General features: G+C 38.9%; 1 protein-coding gene across 7 annotated transcripts in view; it reads left to right on the forward strand.

Moving 5' to 3' along the window:
- LOC119838494 (signal transducer and activator of transcription 5B) overlaps positions 1 to 21,060 on the forward strand; it is a 23,026-nt gene extending 1,966 nt beyond the window's left edge. For 3 of the 7 annotated variants that reach the window (XM_038364446.1, XM_038364448.1, XM_038364447.1), the window contains exons 2-21: positions 1,027 to 1,059; positions 1,248 to 1,306; positions 2,552 to 2,628; positions 3,290 to 3,439; positions 4,030 to 4,150; positions 4,702 to 4,822; positions 5,824 to 5,933; positions 6,856 to 6,962; positions 7,832 to 8,036; positions 8,675 to 8,757; positions 10,178 to 10,247; positions 11,829 to 11,983; positions 12,680 to 12,803; positions 13,305 to 13,433; positions 13,862 to 13,968; positions 15,830 to 16,003; positions 16,360 to 16,484; positions 17,092 to 17,244; positions 17,677 to 17,806; positions 20,253 to 21,060. In XM_038364446.1, coding sequence (XP_038220374.1) covers positions 1,256 to 1,306; positions 2,552 to 2,628; positions 3,290 to 3,439; positions 4,030 to 4,150; positions 4,702 to 4,822; positions 5,824 to 5,933; positions 6,856 to 6,962; positions 7,832 to 8,036; positions 8,675 to 8,757; positions 10,178 to 10,247; positions 11,829 to 11,983; positions 12,680 to 12,803; positions 13,305 to 13,433; positions 13,862 to 13,968; positions 15,830 to 16,003; positions 16,360 to 16,484; positions 17,092 to 17,244; positions 17,677 to 17,806; positions 20,253 to 20,280 — 2,220 coding nt within the window. In that variant the 5' untranslated portion in view covers positions 1,027 to 1,059; positions 1,248 to 1,255 and the 3' untranslated portion in view covers positions 20,281 to 21,060. Of the gene's footprint in view, positions 1 to 1,026; positions 1,060 to 1,247; positions 1,307 to 2,551; positions 2,629 to 3,289; positions 3,440 to 4,029; positions 4,151 to 4,701; positions 4,823 to 5,823; positions 5,934 to 6,855; positions 6,963 to 7,831; positions 8,037 to 8,674; positions 8,758 to 10,177; positions 10,248 to 11,828; positions 11,984 to 12,679; positions 12,804 to 13,304; positions 13,434 to 13,861; positions 13,969 to 15,829; positions 16,004 to 16,359; positions 16,485 to 17,091; positions 17,250 to 17,676; positions 17,807 to 18,274; positions 18,457 to 20,252 lie in introns of those variants that run through there. The other 4 variants (XM_038364450.1, XM_038364449.1, XM_038364451.1 and 1 more) reach the window with 4 other exon arrangements.
- The last annotated feature ends 790 nt before the right edge of the window (positions 21,061 to 21,850 follow it).

Raw genomic sequence — 21,850 nt, forward strand, 5'->3', positions numbered from 1 at the left:
AAGTAATAAATGTTATTTGCAGTTAACAATTTTCTTTTTTCTTTATTACAATATTTATGGCAAGACTAGGTATTCATAGTTATTCTGAAAACTGGAGAAGAATGAGACTGGTCAAGAATGCAAGAATGCACACTAGCGGTGTGCCCCGGCTTCGCCCGTAATAGCATTTAGCCACCTCAATAAATGGGCTATCTAACACTGAAAGAATTTTCCGAATCGGACCAGGAGTTCCTGAGATTAGTGCATTCAAACAAACAAACTCTTTACCTTTATAATATTATGTTAGATTCAACACCACTGTTTGAAATGGTGAATGAAAGCATTTCGAAGAAACCAGCATAACAATAGTACAACAACATGTGACATCTGCTGAGGGTTGCACTTCACTGCATGATAGGTTATGGCCTGAATGCTCATAGGAGGCCCAATTTCCTGCAGTGGGAACATATAATGTGCTGATGAAATTGTAGTCTAATTATCTGTAATAACTTGAAAGTGTTCTGTTGTAATTTAATATGGTGCAAAATATGGTCTGTTCTCAAGCTTAGCAAGCTCTTAGGCCTTATTGGTTTTGTCTTTCCGGTGGTACATTAGACTTCTTACAGGCCACCATCAACTAGACTGTCCCAAATATGTTTACATAAGATTAAAATCTTATTTGTTAGCAGTTTTAATATTAAAAACGTAAAAGTCACAGGAATGTTTGACTTTTACAAACTGTCATTGTTCAAAATCCTTAGGATTGTTGGCAGTCTCTAGTCTAAAAACCTTTGCAATATCTATATATATAAAATTCTCGTGTCACAGTTTTCGTTGCCATACTCCTCCGAAACGGCTTGACCGATTCCTCTGAAATTTGGTAAGCATATTGGGTAGGTCTGAGAATCGGCCAACATCTATTTTTTATCCCGATATTCCTACGGGATACGGACTTACGCGGGTGAAACCGCGGGGCGCAGCTAGTTTACATATAGATTTGTGTGAAATTTATATATTGTATATTGACATAATTGTTTTCGGTTTCAGATTAAAATATTTGCAAAAGGAGAAGTTAAAAAGGTAAGGATTATTTTTGAGTTTTTCATTTCTTCAATAAATATAATTACTCAACATAACACATAACAATATTATTGCCAGTCTGTTTTTTTTTGTATTACCAGATTGTATATTAAACAAATAACTTTATTTCCCCCTTTTTTAATAGTCTAGGTATTTATATGGCAACTCATTTAATTATTTAATTGCAGATTTAAACATGTCGCTTTGGGCTAGGGCACAGCAGTTACCGCCTGAGAGCTTGCAAAAGGTATGTTTAAAAATTATGGAATCTACTATATAAAAATAAGTCGGGTTTTCCTTCCTGACGCTATAACTCCAGAACGCACGAACGGACTTCTACGGTTTTGCATTCGTTGGAAAGGTCTCGAGCTCCGTGAGGTTTATAGCAAAGAAAATTCAGGAAACATTTCAACAGAAAAGTGGGAAAATCATTTTTCACATACAGCCATCTGGTGGCGAAACGGAGTTCGCCGGGATTGCTAGTTATATAATAAAAAAGAGATGTACATCCAACATTTATTCTTTATCCGACTAATATTATAAATGCGAAAGTTTGTAAGGACGTCTGTGTGTTTGTTACTCTTTCACGCAAAAACTGCTGAACCGATTACAATGAAATTTGGTACGTTAGACAGCTGCACAACTGGAATAACATATAGGCAACTTTTTATACCGATATTCCTACGAAAAGGGACTTACGCGGGTGGAACCGCGGGGCGCAGCTAGTTTTGTCACATAAATAAACATTTTCTACGAAGAAGTAAAGAAATTTCCTGCTATCTCTGAAATATCAAATCACATTCGAATCCTCTAAAATGACAGGATTTCTCCACTATTCATTGTATGTATGTTATTATAGATTTTAACCTCTTGATTCACATGGTATCTATTAAAAAAAATCCCATCAAAATCAGTTGCGTCATTTTAAAGATCTAAGCCAGTGATTCTCAAGCTTTATTTGTTGCAGCACATATTTAACGATTTCAAAATTTGGCGGCACACAAAAAAAAAAAGACAAAAATTATTTACTTACTACATCACACTGCGTAAATAGTTTATGACAAAAAATTTTGAATATACGAAATAAACTACAATAAGACCTACACGTTTATTGAGGGATTAATTAAAATATGTTTTTTTTTTTAATTATACGATTTAATAATATTGACATTATTATATACTAGCTGCGCAACGCGGTTTCACCCGCGTAAGTTCGTATCCCGTAGGAATATCGGGATTAAAAGTTGCCTATATGTTATTCCAGATGTCTACGCACCAAATTTCATTGCAATCGGTTCAGTAGTTTCTGCGTGAAAGAGCAACAAACACACACACACACACACATCCTTACAAATTTTCACATTTATAATATTAGTAGGTAGGATTAGTAGGTTTTGTAAAATTTGACGGCATACAGAAGTGCCGCGGAACAGTGGTTGGGAAGCGACCTTGTTTTATACTATGTAGTGATGTATATTTCTTAACATTTTAGGTGCGTGCTATCTACGGGGATCACTTCCCCATCGAGGTGCGCCATTGTCTCGCGACATGGATAGAGAGCCGTATTTGGTATGTTTGATTTTAGAAATTACACACTTTTTAACGGATTTTAAACGCGATTTATTCATTATTTATCTTTATATATATAAAAGAAAGTGGTGTTAGTTAGTTACACTATTTATAACTGAAGAAAATTTGTGCAGAGGTAGCTTGGACCGAGGAGACGGACATAGGACATAGTTTTTATCCCGGAAATCACACGGGAACGGGAACATGCGAGAAAAACCCCGGGTCTAAGTTTCCTGCGTTTACGCGGGCATAGCCGCGGGCGGATAGCTAGTTATATTATGAAACCCGACGTTTCGAACACTTTATAGTGAAAAAATTGTTTCGTTTAATAAGTCCTTTTTAATGTATCGACCACAAGAGTTCGTTGGTAGTTCAATATCAACTAGCTTTTGTCCGCGGCTTCGCACGCGTTAAATTCGGAGTAAATTAATAGATGTTATTATACATATAAACCTTCCTCTTGAATAACAACTCTGTCTTTAAAAAAACCGCATCAAGGTTGATCACCTACTTGTCTATAAAGAATATAGATCAGTGAAACAGGTGTACATCATCTGCCCCATACCCCACTGGTAGACACGGGACTTCACTTAAACTAAGTGATAAGAGTAAGGCAGAACAGCGTTTTGGCTGATATAGATTCTTTTCCCCCACCCACCAGGACCCCAGAACCGGAGGAGCAGCAGAGGTTCTTCGTCGAGGAGCTGGTGCAGGAGATCCACACGCACACGGAGCTGATGCTCTCGCCGGAGATGTTCGTGACGAAGATGAAGCTGATTGAAGCGGCTAAGATATTCAGGATGCAGTACGGGTGAGTGCTGACGGTACCATCAGTGTGATGATGAAATTGTCTTCAAGGTCATGTGCCATCACGCTGACCATTAATTGTGTATGTTGTCCTAGTAATTTACGTTGTTGACGTCTAAGCCATTGACAACATCATCATCATCATCGTCATCATCCTAATCATCAATATCATAATTATTGCCATCATGAACATTTCTGAATGCGGCAGTCGAGCATGCTTCTGCACGAATTGTTACAGCTCGCACCGGGGAAGTACCACATCCCTACAGAAGTTCCCCACCCCCACTGACTCGCAATAGCCGGGGCCGGAGGCCCACATCCTTTTTGTCACCCTTTCCAGTCCTTTCCTTTATTCCTCTCGTCAATACTTTCTTAATCCCTTTCCAATTTAAAGTCCGCAATCTATTTGTAGAGGCGTAAGGTTTTCAATCGAACTAATTCGCCTATCCAATCATCATCAGCATCATCATTATATAGTGTATTGCCCTCATTTATGACGTACTCGCGAGAAAATGGCGGATTTTTGGCGGGAAATTATGTTTTAGATTCTGTTTTTTTTTTTCTTTTTTCTTAATTTTCTATCATCCGCCACAGGCACGCGCCCCACGAGCTGTACACGTACATGCGGCGCTGCCTCGCGATGGAGATGGACGTGATACAGAACGCTATGGGGCCGTACGTGGCGCAGCCGCAGACCGAGCGCAAGTACAGCGAGGTGAGATACACTTTAACCGACTTCGAAAAAAAAACAAGAGGGTGGGGGGGGAGGTTATCGATCGATATGAGTGTTTTGAGTGGTTGTTTGTTGTTGTTTGTCACCGATGAATCGATTTTTGTGATTCTTGTTTTATATGAAAGTTGGTCCCGTGTATGGTATGTTTTCGATGATTCGAAGGCAGTTTAGTACGAATAAGTTGCAGTTGTGTTTTTCAATCGACTTCAAAAAAGAAAGGAGGAGGTTCTTTGTTCGCTTGTATGTATTTTTTTTTTTTTGTGGTTATCATTTATGGAAACTAAACATAAAAAAGTAGAGTATGGTTTTATTAAACCGCGGTAAAAGTGAAACGTTTTTTTCACATTATAGATATTTTAATTTAACTGACGGTCAGCTGATGGAACTATAGACGCCGTCATATTAACCTCGGCTGTTCTGCGGAGCGCCTATCGCTGTACCGTCACGTGACATGCGCGACACACAGACCAACAAACATTTGAGACGATGTATATGTAATAAAAGTTTAACTTTAAAAATCTTAAATTTTCCAGCTGATAACCGGCCTGCAGAACGTCCGCCAGAAGGTGAACATGGCCAGCGAGGAGATACGCAGCCTGCAGGCGAACATCGAGTCCTTCTCGCTGCAGTACCACGAGTGCTTGAAGAACAAAGGTACATCATCATCATCACCACCACCCTTCCCATAATAATATAATTAATCATCATCATGTTCATCTCCATAATCACCATCGTCATCACCATCACTAAAGACTCAACCTGCACCTCACCGAACGACGTATCACATTAATATTATAAATGTGAAAGTTTGCTTGTTTGGATGTTTGTCCGTCAATCGCGCTGAAACTACTGAACGGATTTTGATGAGATTTGATATACAGACAGGTTATGAACTGACTTGGGTGATAGGATACTTTTTATCCCGATTTAATGCTCCCTTGGGATAAAACAGGAATAGACAGTCACTATACCATTTGTAAATGTTCTAATTCCAAGCGGGCAAAGCCGCGGTCGGATGCTAGTGGTTGATAAATGTACGTAGAGGTTAGTATTTTTTATCGTGACATATATGAAATTGGCGATCGCCCGCAGCTGTTCAAGCGTTAAATTTGGAGTAGTTTAATAGATGTTATACATATAAACTTTCCTCTAGAATCACTATATAAAAAAACCCTATCAAAATCCGTTGCGTAGTTTTAAAGATTTAAGCATACATAGGGTCATAGGGACAGAGAAAGCGACTTTGTTTTATACCATGTAGTGATAATGCCTATAAGCAAAGAAAATAATAAGTTTAGAAATTAAAGACTTTATAACGGATTTTAAACGTGATTTATTTCATTGATTAAAATGGCTTTAATTTCTTAATGTATAATACTCGCGTAAAATTAAACACAAGTAAATACAAAAAGGATGGTGTGGTTTTATGAAACCGCTGTAAAAGTGAAACATTGTTTTCACATTATAGATATTTAACTGACGGTCAGCTGATGGAACTATAGACGCCGCCATATTGCCCTCGGTTGCTCTGCGGAGCGCCTTTCCCTGTATCTCCGCGGCCGACCGTCACGCGACATACGACACACAGACAAACAAACATTTGAGACGATGCAAATAAAAATTTCACTTTAACAATAAGTTTTCACACGTTTCAGGGCATATCAACTACTTGCAACAGTCCGGGCCGATGACCAACGAGCGACGCGAACTGGAGGCCTGCCTCAGGGTTCAGATAGAGGAAATGGAGAGGAAATTGAATGCGTTGGTGTGTATTGATCTGTATAGTATGTGTGTGTGTGTGTGTATGTGTTTGTTTGTGCAGCTTTCACGTAAAACGGAGCGGTTTTATATAATGATTTTTGTGTCCGGAGATATTTAAGAGGCTAATTATAATAATATCGACTAGCTGTTTCCCGCAGATTTCATCCCCTATTTTATGCCCTTGGGGGTAGAATTGATCAAAATCCTTTCTTACGCCATAACATCTATCTGCATGCCAAATTTCAGCTCGCTCCGTCCAGTAGTTTAGGCTGTGTGTTGACAAGTCAGTAAGTCACCGTTGCATTTTATATTATCTTGTTAAACTCAAATTCGAACGATTATTTATTCAATTACTAGCTGCGCCCCGCGGTTTCACTCGCGTAAGTCCGTATCCCGCAAGAATATCGGGATAAAAAGTCGCCTATATGTTATTTCAGTTGTCCAGCTGTCTGCATACCAAATTTCATTGCAATCGGTTCTGTAGCTTTTGCGTGAAAGAGCAACAAACACAGACACACATCATTACAAACTTTCGCATTTATAATATTAGTAGGAAGTAGGATACAATTGTCATAACATAGTTGTACCATCTACTACCGGCTCGGAAAGCAGTAAGATTATAGTTTCGGAATAGTTTCAAAGAATAAACCTTTTCATGAAAACACTTTTACTCTAACTTTTCTTACAAACACCTATTTGTTGTCTTACCCTTTTTTTTTTGATCGGTTAAAAATCTTATTAACACTAGCGGTTCCGGCTTCGCCTGTGGTACATACATAGCCTTCCTCAACAAACGGCCTATCTAACGCGGACAGAATTTTTCAAATCGTACCACTAGTTCAAGAGATTAGCGCGTTCAAACAAACAAACTCCATCAGCTTTATGATATTTCCTACTATTACTACAACTACTACTATAACCCCCAGGTGGCACAAATAAACCAGTCCCAGATGGAGCTGGTGGACCACATGAAGGAGAACATCGCCAATCTCCGCCAGCTGCAGAGCCAAGTGCTGGACGAAGAGTTGATTAAGTGAGTGTTTATAACGTTTGCATTACTAGCTGCGCCCCGCGGTTTCGCCCGCGCACGAGTCCGTATCCCGCTGGAATATCGGGATAAAAAGTTGCCTATATGTTGTTCCAGTTGTCCAGTTGTCTACGTACCAAATTTCATTGCAATCGGTTTAGTACTCTTTGCGTGAAAGAGCAACAAACACACATACATCTTTACAAACTTTCGGCTATATAATATTAGTAGGATTAGTAGGATAGTAAGAAGTTGTACTCTTTCTTGGATGGTTCGCGAACTTTCTTACCGAAACAAAAAGAAGAAAAAAAATTTGACCGACTTTTAAAACCTCCCGTTTTAAAAGTCGTTATATGTTTATTACCTCGTAACTTTTACAGTCTCAATCGACTTCAAAGGAGGCAAAGCTTTTGACTGGGTAAACGAAACGGAGTTTGATGATTAAATTTAAATTCAGGTCCTTTTTCCTACAATTATCTCATTTCCATTGGAATTTCGCTATGGACACGCGTTATAACCCTTTTTTTTTATATTGGGGAAATCTTACATAGATACCCACGGCCCCCGGGGAAGTGGTCGTGGGTTATGTCGGATTCGTACCGACTAAAACCCCACTGTGTCCAGTCGAGCCACATAAGTGAAGGGGCCACGGGTGCTTGTTACCCGTATTAAAAATGTTTTTTTTTTATGTCATAGCAGGCAACTGAGCTGGTGGTTCGCCTGATGGTAAGCGATCACCACCGCCCATGAACATTCACAGAGGCGTAGACCTCTGAGAATGCGCTGCCCGCTTTTAAGATTAAGGGATAAGAAAAGAATTGATGAGAGAAAATAAGGAATGGACTGGGAAGGTAAAAAAAAAATCTCGTTTCCAGGTGGAAACGCGAACAGCAGCTGAGCGGGAACGGTGTGCCGATGCAGTCGAACCTGAACACGATACAGGAGTGGTGCGAGCTGCTGGCCGACCTCATCTGGAGCACGCGGCAGCAGGTGAACAACGTGGCGCGGATCAACAGCAAGACCATCGTCGAGCTGCGGCAGCCGCACCTCGTGGAGATGCTGGACGAGATGAGCAAGCAGGTGGGCAACCCTTTTTCCTCACCCACTCCCGGTCCATCTTTCCTTCTCCAATCCTTTCCTCATTCCTTACGCCTTGAAAGCGGGCAGCGCATTCGCATGTGTTTCGTACATTACACATTACAGACCTTACGCCTCTACAAATGGATTGCCGACTTTTTGGGAAGGGATTAAAAAAATTGGCGAGAGGAATAAAGGAAAGGACTGGAAGGGTATGGAAAAGGATATGGGCTTCTAGCTCCCCCACTCACCGAACGAAACACAGCAGAATGCTATTTCACGTATTTTGTGCATATAATAATCAATTATTGCATATCAGTTAGTCTATTTATCATACCCCTAAATGATAAGAGTTAGGCAGATAAGAATCCTTCCTACTGTCCTACTATCCTTCCTTTCTACTAATATTATAAATGCGAAATTTTGTAAGGATGTGTGTGTGTGTTTGTTGCTCTTTCACGCAAAAATTACTAAACCGATTGCAATGAAATTTGGTGCGTAGACAGCTGGACAACTGGAATAACACATAGGCATCTTTTTATCCCGATATTCCTACGGGATATGGACTTACGCGGGTGAAACCGCAGGGCGCAGCTAGTAAATAAATATTAAATAGTTATTGATAATATTTTCATCGTCAGGTCACCAGTCTGCTGTCGACATTGGTGACGTCGACGTTCGTCATAGAGAAGCAGCCGCCTCAAGTTATGAAAACGAATACACGGTGAGATTTAGGCCGCTATTTTTACATATAGACTAGCTTTCGTCCACGGCTTCGCACGAATTCGCAGTGGTTTAATAGATGTTATCTATATATGTATACTAACTGTACGCCCCGGCTCCGCCCGGGTAGTTGTTTATTGTAATTTAAATTATAATAAAAACTATCCTATCTCTCAAGTTGGATCGAACTGCACATAGCGTGCGAATTTTATTATTATCGATTAAGTGGTTTGGGAGACCATTGAGGACAAACATTGTGACACGAGATTTATATATAATAAGATAACACAAAGGTGACTGAATGAATGACATAGTGATCTATCAACGCACAGCCCAAACCGCTGAACGGATCGGGCTGAAATTTGGCATGCGGATAGATGTTATGACGTGGGCATCCGCTGAGAAAGGATTTTAATATATTCTACCCCCGAGGGGATAAAATAGGGGATGAAAGTTTATACGGTGAAAATAGTATTTTGACCACGCGGGCGAGGCTGCGGGCAACAGCTATATAAATCTTCCTCTTGAATCATTCAATCGATCTTTGAAAAATAAACCATTAAAATCCGTTGCCTAGTTTCGATGATTTAAGCATACATAGGGTCACGCGGAGAAAGCGATTTAGTTTCATACTATGTAGTGAATTAGTCTGCGCACGTGGATTACATCACCCCTACCTTTTAAGCAATAAGCGTTTAAATTTTTTTTTCACCATTTTTATATGAATTGAGTTAATTTTTTTTTTTCAAAAATCGAACAATATTCGATTTTCGATATATAATGGATATGTCGACCCACGCCGCGAGTGGGCTTCTTAATACATTTTTTTTTTATTATGGCAGAGCAAGCAAAGGAGCAGGTGGGCCACCTGATGTTAAGTGGGTCACCACCGCCCATGAACACTTGCAACACTAGAGGTGTTACAGGTGCTTTTCCGGCCTTTCAGGGACATATACACTCTTTTCTTAATATATTCATATAAATGAAAGTTAATCTCGAATGCGTTGGTAAGCGTTGGAACTCGAGAATCGGGTATGTTTGTCGCGTTTTCACCCAAATACAGCTGGACCGATTTTGAAAAATTCTATCGCCATCAGTAAGCTGCTACTTGACTGAGTGACATCACACTATATGTATCACACTAACATTATAAATGTGAAAGTTTGTTTGTTTGGATATTTGTCCGTCGATCACGCTGTAACTGCTGGACGGATTTTGATGAAATTTGGCATACGGACAGAGTATGAGCCGACTTGGATGATATGATACTTTTTATCCCGATTAAATGCTCCCTTGGGATAGAACAGGTATCTTGATATCCGAGCGGAGCCGGCACGAGCGTCTAGTAAGCTATATATGTACCACGGGCGAAGCCAGGGCGAACAGCTAGTTAGTTATAATATTGTTTATTTCTATTACAGTTTCACGGCAACCGTCCGCCTGCTGGTCGGAGGTCAACTGAACGTGCATATGACACCGCCGAGGGTTACCGTGAGTGTTGTTATATTAATTGTGGGAGTCGAGCATGCTTCGGCACGAATTGGGCCAGCTCGCACCGGGGAAGTACCACACCCCCACAGAAAACCGGCGTGAAATAATTGCTATTGTGTTTCGTACGGTGAGTGGGGGAGCCGGAGGCCTATCCCTGCCCTAGTCTATTCCTTCTTTCCATTCATCAATCCTTTCCTTATCCCTTATCCGTTAAAAGCAGGCAGCGCATTCTCAGAGGTCGGAGCCCCTGCGAATGTTCATGGGCGGTGGTGTTCGTTTACCATCAGGCGAACCACCAGCTCAGTTGCCCGCTATGACATAAAAAAAAAAAAAAAAATTAATTACTAGCTGCGCCCCGCGGTTTTACACACGTAACACCTGAATGTTATCCTATCCTACGAATATTATAAATGCGAAAGTTTGTAAGGTAATGTGTATATTTGTTAATCTTTCACGCAAAAACTACGGTATCGATTGCAATGAAATGTGGTATGTTAGATGGAGCTGGATAGCTGGAAAAACACATAGGCAACTTTTTATCTCGATATTCTTACGGGATACGGACTTACGTGGGTGAAACCGCGGGGCGCAGCTCGTATAGAATAAAGACTTCCTCCATAAATGGGCTGTTTAACACTGATAGAACTCCTCAATCCCTTTTCTTTTTTTTTACACGCTTTTTATTAGCTTCACCTGTATGTTTGTTTGTAACCGACTTCTTTGGGCGCGATTTTGACCCACTTTAAACGGCCAGATTTCGTTCAAACTTTGTAGATTTATTGAGGACCGATGACAATACACTAATTTGATAAAATTATTCCAGTTTTCAATTTGCAAAATATGATATTTGTGAAAGCGTGTTTTTTAGTTTTTTTTTAACTATTATATTTTATTATTGTTGAGATTAAGGTCTGTAAACGGCCTTACGCCTCTACAAATGTCCATGGACGGTGGACTCCAGGCGACCCGTCAGCTTCATTGCCGATGGTGATAAAAAAAAATAAACTCATAAAAAATTAGAAAGAAGGAAAGAAAATACATTTAATCACAAATACAACATTTCAGCTTTCAACTAATACATTTTAAGAACAATAAAAAAAAAAAATGTACATTGGATATATTCTAATATTTGGATAGTTGATAGATAGATGGACTACTCAGCATTTGCCTCTCCGTATTAGTGGAGAGGCGCCGGTTTTCAGTAGTCCCCTCGACTTGCTACGCTTGGAGCACCAGAACGGTCTTTTGGATGGTGAAATAAATATCATAAACGTTTATTACATCCCTTTTTGGCACACGCAGCCACACATAATTGTTAAGTGTAAATTTTTATTTTTATCTATTTTTATCCTCTTATATATTTTTTTTATTGTATGCTTCTGTTTTTTCTGTTTGATCTGTTGTGTGTGTGTGTATGTCTGTGTCAAATAAATGTTTTTCTTTCTTTTCTTTCCTCTATTATAATTTTGAGATAGGTGAATAAAGGAAATTGTCCATTTCTCATCTTTTCTCAGTTGGTTAAACCACCGATTAAATTGGTATAACATTTTATATAAATAACAATGTGTGTACAATCAACAGGTTGTCATAATATCGGAGCAACAAGCCCAGCTGCTGCTGAAGAGCGACTCGCAGAGCGGGCGCGGCAAGCAGCCGGTGGAGTGCGGCGATATACTGAATAACAGCGGCTGCATGGAGTACCAGCCGACCAGCCGCCAGCTGAGCGTCAGCTTCAGGTGTGCGGCGTGTGGCGTGTGGCGAGCGTGTGGCGTGTGGCGAGTGTGTGAGATGTGGCTAGTGGGTGGCGTGTGGCGTGTGGCGAGTGTGTGATGCGTGTGGCGAATGTGTGGCGTGTGGCGAGTGTGTGATGTGTGGCGAGTGTATGAGATGTGGCTAGTGTGTGACGTGTGGTGAGTGTGTGATGTGTGGTGAGTGTGTGAGACGTTGCTAGTGGGTGGAATGTGGCGAGTGTGTGACGTTTGGCGAGTGTATGACGTGTGGCGAGTGTGTGGCGTGTGGCGAGTGTGAGATGCGTGTTGTATATGAAAATGTGGCCAGTGTGTGAATGTGGCAATTGCTTCAAAGCAACGCGATTTTATATAGGATTCCATGTCTGAAAGAGTTTTGACAAGTTATGAAAAGCGACATCTGTATCTTAACTGACTGTTGACAAAGGGGGTACCACTGGAAATCAGAGCTGAGGCGTTAAGCCTCAGGTTTCCTGAGCGACATCCCTTTATGGCACTCGCAGCCACACTACATTGTTAAGTCTAGCCGTATGATCTGTTGTGTGTGTGTGTGTATGTGTGTGTGTCTGTGTCAAAATAAATATTTTTCTATCTTTCTTTCTTTTCTTCTTTCAATTATTCTCATCCAACAGAATAATAAAACTCAATAAATTGACATCCGACATTATTATCTCTCCCATCTAGGAACATGCAATTGCGCAAGATAAAGCGCGCCGAGAAGAAAGGCACCGAGAGCGTCATGGACGAGAAGCTCACATTACTCTTCCAGTCCGAGTTCAACGTGGGCGGCGGCGAGCTGGTGTTCCAGGTGAGTGGAGAGAGAGAGGGAGAGAGAGTGAGAGAGAGAGAGTAAAATATAGAAAGAGATAGACGAGTTCAACGTGGGCGGCGGCGAGCTGGTGTTCCAGGTGAGTGGAGAGAGAGAGAGGTAGAGTGAGAGAGAGAGAGTAAAAGATAGAAAGAGATAGACGAGTTCAACGTGGGCGGCGGGGAGCTGGTGTTCCAGGTGAGTCGAGGGAGATAGGGGGAGAAAGAAAGAGTGAGTTAAAGATCGAAAGAGATAAAGTCAGAAAGTCTTTAGTGACATATAACTAGATAAACATTATATAATGGAAATTTTAGAACAGCGCTGATTTCTTTATTTATTACGCTTTATGGTTGATTCGATAAGAGATTTGCGATTAATCGACTGATATAAAAATAATGGTTTTTAAAAAGAAAGTATCGATTCACTTATTGGTTTCTTAATTGAGTGATTGATTTATTGATTGTTTGTTTGGTTGATTGATTGTTTGTTTGTTTGTGGCAGGTGTGGACGCTGTCCCTGCCGGTGGTGGTGATCGTGCACGGCAACCAGGAGCCGCACGGCTGGGCGACGGTCACGTGGGACAACGCCTTCAGCCCCCCGGGACGGATACCGTTCGCGGTGCCCGACAAGGTATCATCGCCATCGTCATTGGCTGCATCATCGTTGTTATCATCGGCACAGATATCAGCAGCATCATCATAATCGTTAGCTAAATCGGTAAAAGCATCACGATCATCATATCATAATTCTTATTATCATCTCCAGCGGCAAAACATTCAGCAATATCGTCAGTAGCAGCATACTCGTAATCATCATCATCATCATCCCATATGTCACCTCTGGTTGGAGTATATGGCTCAGTGGGGTTATTACGTCTTCCACATTGGGCATCTTGGGTAACTTCCAGCAGCAGAAGACACAAATGAAATATCACACATTAAAAAGCAAAATTGATAAGTCCGGGTTCGAGACCGGGCGAGCGTGCAGGAAATAAATTGATTTTCTAACTCATTCATTCTAGCTAGATGTTTATTATTATATTTTTGATAATCGCTCAGGTCACATGGGGCCAGCTCGCAGAAACTCTGCGCATCAAATTCTGCTCGGCCACCGGCGGCGACCTCTCCGAGGACAACCTGCGTTTCCTCGCCGAGAAGATATTTAGGTAGGCTAGGCTAGGTTAGGTAGGAAATTCGTGTTAAACAGCGAATGCTATAAAACTAAAAATTAAATTTAACAAAGGCCACGTTCCATTGATACAATATTGTAATCATTGAAATAATGTTTCGTATTGGTTGTGATGGTTCTTAATCATCTCAATAGATGGCGCGGGGTGCGCCTTAGGCACATGGAACCGAAAGAGTAGAAGAGATTCGGTTACTGTGGCGGGATCACGGGTGGCCGAGAGGCTAGGCGTTGCTACGGTTTGGCAGAAGACGCGGGTTCGAATCCCGCCTCGTGATCAATTTTTTTCTATTCTTTCAAAATTTCTCAACAATTGCTTTTGACAAAACCTAAACCCTGGGACAGTGTCCCCCGACGAGTACAATATCTCTTCTTCTTGGCGAGCAATTTATTAAAGAAAAGATTTATAAGAAAAGTTGTATGCCCTTCGAGTAATTAAAAAAAAACCCTTATATTTTCATTTGTCAACAACTAATTAAGTGATCTATACTAATATTATAAAGCTGAAGAGTTTGTTTGTTTGTATGTCAGTTTGTTTGACCGCAATATTCTCGAGAACAACCGGTCTGATTTGAATAATTCTTTGAGTGTTAGATAGCCCATTTACTGAGGAAAGGCTATATATGTACCACGAGCGAAGCCGGGACGGAACTCTAGTTGTGCGGCGTGATCGAGACCCAACTCTGCCCTATTAAATAAAATAAAAAAAATGAAAATACAAATTGATCTAGACCAAATTTAGATTGAACCAAGTTTCAAGTACTACTGGCTTTCCTTATATTATGTCTGTAAGAACGTATGTATGCATGTTTGTTAGTCTATCGTGCGAAAACAGTTAAACAGATTTTGATTATAAGCTTGGCAGTAGTGTAGTAGTACACCGGAATGATACAGTCATATACTAGCTTTTCGCCCGCGGCTTCGCCCGCGTAGAATTCGCTTATATCGCGCGACATGGTAAGGAGTATTTTCTTCGCGTTAAAAAGTATGGTTTGTTCTTTCCCACGTTTAGCTCCATCATCATACCAAGTTTTATCAAAATCGGTTTGACAATAACGAACTTCCATACGAGCTTTCACCCCCTCTTTCATCCCCTCTTTCACTCCTCTTTCACCCCTCTTTCACCCCTCTTTCACCCCTCTTTCACCCCTCTTCCACCCCTCTTCCACCCCTCTTCCACCTCTCTTTCACCCCTCTTTCAACCCTCTTTCAACCCTTTCTACCTTTTTTTCGCGATAAAAAGTATCATATGTCCTTTCGCAAGTTCGGTTCTAACTTCATACCAAATTTTATCAAAACCGGTTCAGTGGTTTACGCGTGTAAGCGTAACAGACATACAGACAGACAAAGTTAATTTCGCATTTATAATATTAGTAGGGATTATACTTAATGGTAATTTTATAGTTTTTTATCACAATTGAATTATATGACTAATACGAAATGTTGTATAAATGGGATGAATACTTATTAGTAGTAAATACAGTTTTTATAACTAAAATAAACGCTCTAATGATTGAATAAACCAGAATTTCTCATTTGCTCTTGCAAATAATTTGCGTAAGTGAAACATTTTTTAATTCTTGCGATCCTAATCAGTATAATAAGATAAACTCGTGAAAAATATTGCCTTATCACCGATCCTCGATACGTAATTTTTAGGAATAAATTTCAAGGACGAATTTCAATTGCTCCAGCGGATTTTTTTTACCCCTAATTGTATTCCCATGCCCCATGCCACATGCTCCATGCCCCATGCTCCATGCCCCATGCTCCACTCCCCATGCTCCATGCCCCATGCTCCATGCCCCCGCAACAATAGGCAGGCTATAGAATATGTTCAGTATCACCACCAGGTCGAGCCTGCCCCTGAGCGCGCTGGAACTGAACGCGACCACGGTGAGCTGGACGCAGTTCTGCAAGGACGCGCTGCCCGAGAGGAACTTCACCTTCTGGGAGTGGTTCTACATGGTGGTGAAGGTCACCAGGGACTACCTGCGTACGCTGTGGTGCGATCGGTGAGTGGGGGGGAGGGTGGTGGAAAAAAACACCTATAAATCGAGTGTCTTTCGGCGATGGTGGTTATTTTGAAAAAAAAAGCGCCACAAGACATGGCATTCTTTTTGATAGTAAAATTTATTGAATGAATGAATGCTGACTGAAACCGGCACGTCCCAGAATATACAGTTCGACGACATGCGACATCTGCCAACCCGCACTTGGCCAGCGTGGTGGATTATGGAATTAACCCTTAACCGTTAGAGGCTTGTGTCCCAGCTGTGGGAACATACATAGGCTGATGATGATGCAGGTGAATCTACTCAAAAAATGGCGCAAAGTTTTCGACTCACGTGAAATATCTAAAACTCCCCAGCCTCATCATGGGCTTCATACAGAAGAAGCAAGCGGAGGAGATGCTGGCCAAATGCCCCCCCGGAACGTTCCTGCTGCGCTTCTCCGACTCCGAGCTCGGTGGGATCACTATCGCGTGGGTTGGAGGTGGGTCTGGTTAAATCAAATCGAATTCAAATTCAAATTTTTATTTCATTCGATGGTAATAGCAACACATCACATCTAATTTACAATTTGGCAGAATTTATCAGAGTACATTCCCGATAAATTCTATAAGTAAGTTGATCTAAATTGAAAATCTTGGAAACTTTTAAAAAATAGAAAAATTTGATCACGAGGCGGGATTCGAACTTGCGCCGTTACGCCGAGCCGTGGCAACGCCTAACGCCAAAAAGTCATTTATAAAGCATTTATATCTCTTTCTTCTCTATATATATATATAAAATTATCGTGTTACAATGTTAGTCCTGATACTCCTCCGAAAAGGCTGGATCGATTCTCATGAAATTGTGAATGTATATCGGGTAGGTGTGAGAATCGGCCAACATCCATTTTTCATACCTCTAAAATGTAAATGATAAGAGAAAGGCAGAACAGCGTTTGTGCAGTCAGCTAGTAATATTATAAACGCGGTAAAGCGAAGCGAAGAAGGCGGGGGTCGAATCCCATCTTAAGATCTATGCTGTTTGTATTATTTTAATGATAAAGATTTAAAATTAGCATAGACTTTAATAAGAGCCCCCCCTGCCTCCAGAGGGCAACGAGGTGTTCAGCCTGCAGCCGTTCACCTCCAGGGACCTGATGCTGCGCTCGCTGGCCGACAGGATCCTGGACCTCGCGCAGCTGCAGTTCCTCTACCCGAATGTCGCGAAGGATGACGTCTTCTCGAAGTACTATACGAAGCCTGGTTAGTCTACTTCCAGAGTCGGGGTTTTAGTGGGGGAAATGGGAAATTTTCCGGGATTTTTTTTAAAGTGTCCAGCCAATCGACAAATTATATAAGCTTTTAAGGAGACTCATAAATTTTCCCTTGTTTTTTTTTTTTGGAATAGCGGGCAACTGAGCTGGTGGTTCGCCTGATTGTAAGCGATCACCACCGCCCGTGAACAGAGCAGCGTCTATGCGAATGTGCTACCCGCTTTTAAGGTGTAAGGGTTAAGGAAAGGACTACTGTAAAGAAGGAACGGGCCACCGGCCACTCAATGTACGAAACACAGTAGCACGCTATTATTTCACGCCTGTGGGGGTGTGGTACTCACTATCCCGGTGCGAGCCGGCCCAATTTGCGCCGAAGCGTGATCGACTCCCACACGTGTGTGTATGTTTGTGTGTACGGCAGAAAACGAGATGCTCAAGAACGGCTACGTGAAGCCGGTGCTGGTGACGACGCTGCCGCCCTACATGTCGCCGTCGCCCGCGTACGCGCACTCGCCGGACTCGCACCGCAACACGCCCAGCGTGCACACGAGGTGAGCGCGAACGAACGAACAAACAAAAAAATATTTATAAATAGGAAAAATTAAAAAAAAAAAAAAAATGTGTACAAGGGGATTTTTTTTGTTCATAGATAGGTTTTAAAGGGTTTTTTTTTGGGATGTTGATTCTGAAAAGGGGTAAAGATTGCTTTTTTTAGATTTTCATTGATGATTTGGTAGTTTTTTTTTTTTAATGATTTTATGATCAGTCAATTTTGCGTCTGTTAATAGACACGATGAAAGTGATTTATTTGTTACTTGGTTTTTTCTATGCTTATGGGTGTTTGTTTAATTTTCTTTTTATTATATCCAAATAAGTGTAGTTTTAAATGGTGTTTTGTTAAACTAATAGTTTAATAATATATTATCTGGGGAGGTAGAGTGGTATTTATATTTTCATGCTTATTTTAACTCGTTAATTTTTTAGTTTTTTTTTTATTTATAATATTTGTTTTTCTTTAGGTACATGATTGAGTTTTGAACGAAGGTTGAAGATTATTTTTTTATTATATTTAAGTTCCATTTTGTATTTTAATAGTCACATCCTGATTTCTTTCTGTGCTTCCCTAGTATTATTTCTTTCCAAATTTTATATTGAAGACTGCTTTTAAAAGAGACGCCGGTTATTGCCGAAGAAAAAAAAACATAAAAAAAAATCTCAAAATGGCTAAATTTGCAATATTTTTTTTAAGTTTAGTTAAGTTTTTTTCTATATATTTTTATTTTATAAGTTATTAAGCTTGTGATTTGAGTTTTAAGTAGTGTTTAAGTGTTTTTTGAGTGAGTTTTTGTCATTATTCAATACAAAATTATTTACGATAGACTCGACGTATTTTGTGATATAGTGACAATGTATGTTATTTTCAACCGACTTCAAAATAGGAGGAGGTTATCACGTCGATTGGATTTTTATTTTGTTTGTTATCGTGCACCGTGTTTGATTCTTATGTTATGTTATAATTATTTTTCTATTTGAAAACTGGTTAACGTCATGGGGTCTCACTGAAATTTGTTCCAGTTCTAATAATTAAACCTGGCTCAGATTAAAGTTAAAAAAATTATACTGTATACAAGATTTTATCAAAGAAAGAAAGAAAGAAAGAAATAATGTTTATTTAACACCACCACATTAACACACCGTTATATTAAAATTAAAAAGTGAACTTATGACTAAACGGCGTGGTGCTTAAAAGGGTAACTACTCAGCGTGTGCTACGCGTAATGCGCACCGCTGATTTTCAGTAGGACGCATATAGATGACAAAAATTCACTCGCTTTACAAAATAACGGTTTAGTATTAGCAATATAAGGCTGATTTTTATATGAACTAACGCTTTTAAAATCGTTTAAATCATGATTGAGTGTTTTCCAAAATTATGATTTTACATAGATAGATAGATGGATATAAATGTCGAATAGACCTGAAATTGGGTTATTCAAATATAATGAGGGAATAATAGGATTAAAAAAAGAGATGTTGATGATGTCAGTAACTGTGAATTGAAATCAAATGAATTAAATAATTGATTCTATCTCGGTCTGTGAGGTTCTTGTATAATTAATGATAAGTAGTTCTTTTATTCTTTCAAAATTTCTCATTTATAAAGCATTTCAATGCTAAAAAGCTAAAAATTAAATTAAACAAAGGCCGCGTTCCATCGATACAAAATTGTAATCATTGAAATAATGTTTCGTATTGGTTGTGATGGTTCTTAATCGTCTCAATAGATGGCGCGGGGTGCCCCTGAGGCACATGAAATTGAAAGAGTAGAAGAGATTCGATTACTGTGGCGGGATCACGGGTGGCCGAGAGGCTAGGCGTTGCTGCGGTTTGGCAAAAAACGCGGGTTCGAATCCCGCCTCGTGATCAAATTTTTTCTATACTTTCAACATTTCTCAATAATAAGTACTTTAAAACAGTGCTTACGCTACAGACGTATTTCCAAATTGAATCACTAATGAGATAATCATTCAAATTATATTTATTTGCAAGAATGCAGCAACGTATTATAAATTTTTATGATGTTATTGCGGCTAATACAGGCTATTCAGTTTGCATATATTATTTGCTCTTATGCATGAATATTATGAGTCCGTAATATACTTGGTTTTAGGAACCTCAGTTACGGTTTTTGTTAGTCTGATATGATTACAATTCTAAGAAGAGAATTCGCTTTTTATAATTTGATCAAATGAAACTAAATGTGGTTATTGGGTATGAAGAGTTAAAATTATGGTGAATGACATAAAGCACTAGGTTAAGTAGGATTTATAATAAGTGTGCTGTTTTTGGGTCATTTTTTTTGCTATTTTTTCTCGTATCTTGTGTCTGGTTTTTAAATAATGAGGTGGATGATTACAATAATTTCTAAGTGGAATGCTCGACAAGCTTCCATGTTAAAAAGACAAGAATTAAGTTGATATGTTTGTTTGCTTGTAGCTGTGGAACGACCATACTTCAACTGTAAGGAGTTTACGGAGACCTGTCAATTTTATCGCATTTTATATTATATGATATACAATTTTCCATAGTGTTATTTTATACAAAATCTTTTTGTAATTCTCAAACGTTTTCTGACTGATCTTTATTAATATGCCATTATTTATCCTTAGATTTCATTAAGACATTGAACATGAGTTTGATCAGACATTTGATCTAAGATGGCATTTAAAATTTAACCTATCGATTTTAATAAGCGATTGTTAAATGAATAATCGATAAAATTCCATGTTACTTGCATTGTATTAGCGTTAATAAGTGTTTTCGATGTTGAATGTTACTTAGATAGGGATACAATTTTTGTAGTTACTATAAATGTATCGAAATACTGTTGTGTGTTGATTTCATGTTATTGGTAAGATATTTAGGTACATCGCAAAGTTGTTTAAAAACTCTTTATTTAGTGTGTGGTTGTTGGTATTATTAACAGTATAAGTTATATGAAGCAAAGGACCCTATATAGATCCTTGAGGTACACCTGAAGTAATGTACCGAAAAATTATGTGTTTTTCAGTATTGTTTTACTTCTCACTTGAAGTGTAATATTTTAGGCTGCTTATTGGTATATAAGTGTCGTAAAATAAAAATTTTAATGGTTTTGTCGTCAAAATATTGAAATTCCTATATGGTGTACCTTATGTAAAGCTTTGAATGGTACCAAAAGGAAATCTCTAACTTGTTACTACTGATTTTAAAAATAACTGCAATTATTTTTCAGTATTAAACGTACTTTAATTATAAATTTTCGGGGACTTAAGGAAATTAAAAATAAGGATTAATTTTACTATTAAATTCTATTAAAAAAAAATGATATTAAATCAAAAAGATAGGTATTTTCTGAGGCTGTACATCGTGGAATCAATTACAAATGTCAATTTTTAACTTTAGTAACATATCAGGATACATTTCATAACATAATCAATAATTTTATACGTGCATATTTTACGAAAATTAAAAATGATTTTATTTTAGCCGGTTCTTTACAGGGTAACAAGTAAATAAAAAGTTTTTTAAGATAAATTTTTAAACACGTTGGGGGAGATTTATAAACCAATATAATTTTCTTTTTCTCGTATATAAATAAATAATTGAACATTGTTCTTCTTTAAGTAATTTCTAATTAGCGCTTAATAAATTATATATATGTGATTTTATTAATAGTGACATTATGTCAAGATTGGCCATTGAATAAATTTACCTAATTCTAGAAGTGTCTAAAACTTTAAATTAATATAATATTGTGCTATTATTTGACAATCTGGAAACAAACCATCAATGCTATGCTTTATTACTGACAACATAATAAAATTATATTTCTCATATCAATTATTTTTCACCGGTTTATTTATTATATTAATAAAATTTGTTTTGAGACTTACAGAGAAATTCCTCTATACATTAATACTATTATTAAAATACATAGTTACTACTGACAAAGTTAACTAGGTGACCTGTTAAACGTTACTCAGCCTAAAACAGCTTTATCGCTGCGAGGTATAAAAATAGTTTACCCACAGACCTACTGTACACAAAAAGTA

Source organism: Zerene cesonia, unplaced genomic scaffold (genome assembly GCF_012273895.1).
Source record: "Zerene cesonia ecotype Mississippi unplaced genomic scaffold, Zerene_cesonia_1.1 Zces_u003, whole genome shotgun sequence".
Lineage (NCBI taxonomy): Eukaryota > Metazoa > Arthropoda > Insecta > Lepidoptera > Pieridae > Zerene > Zerene cesonia.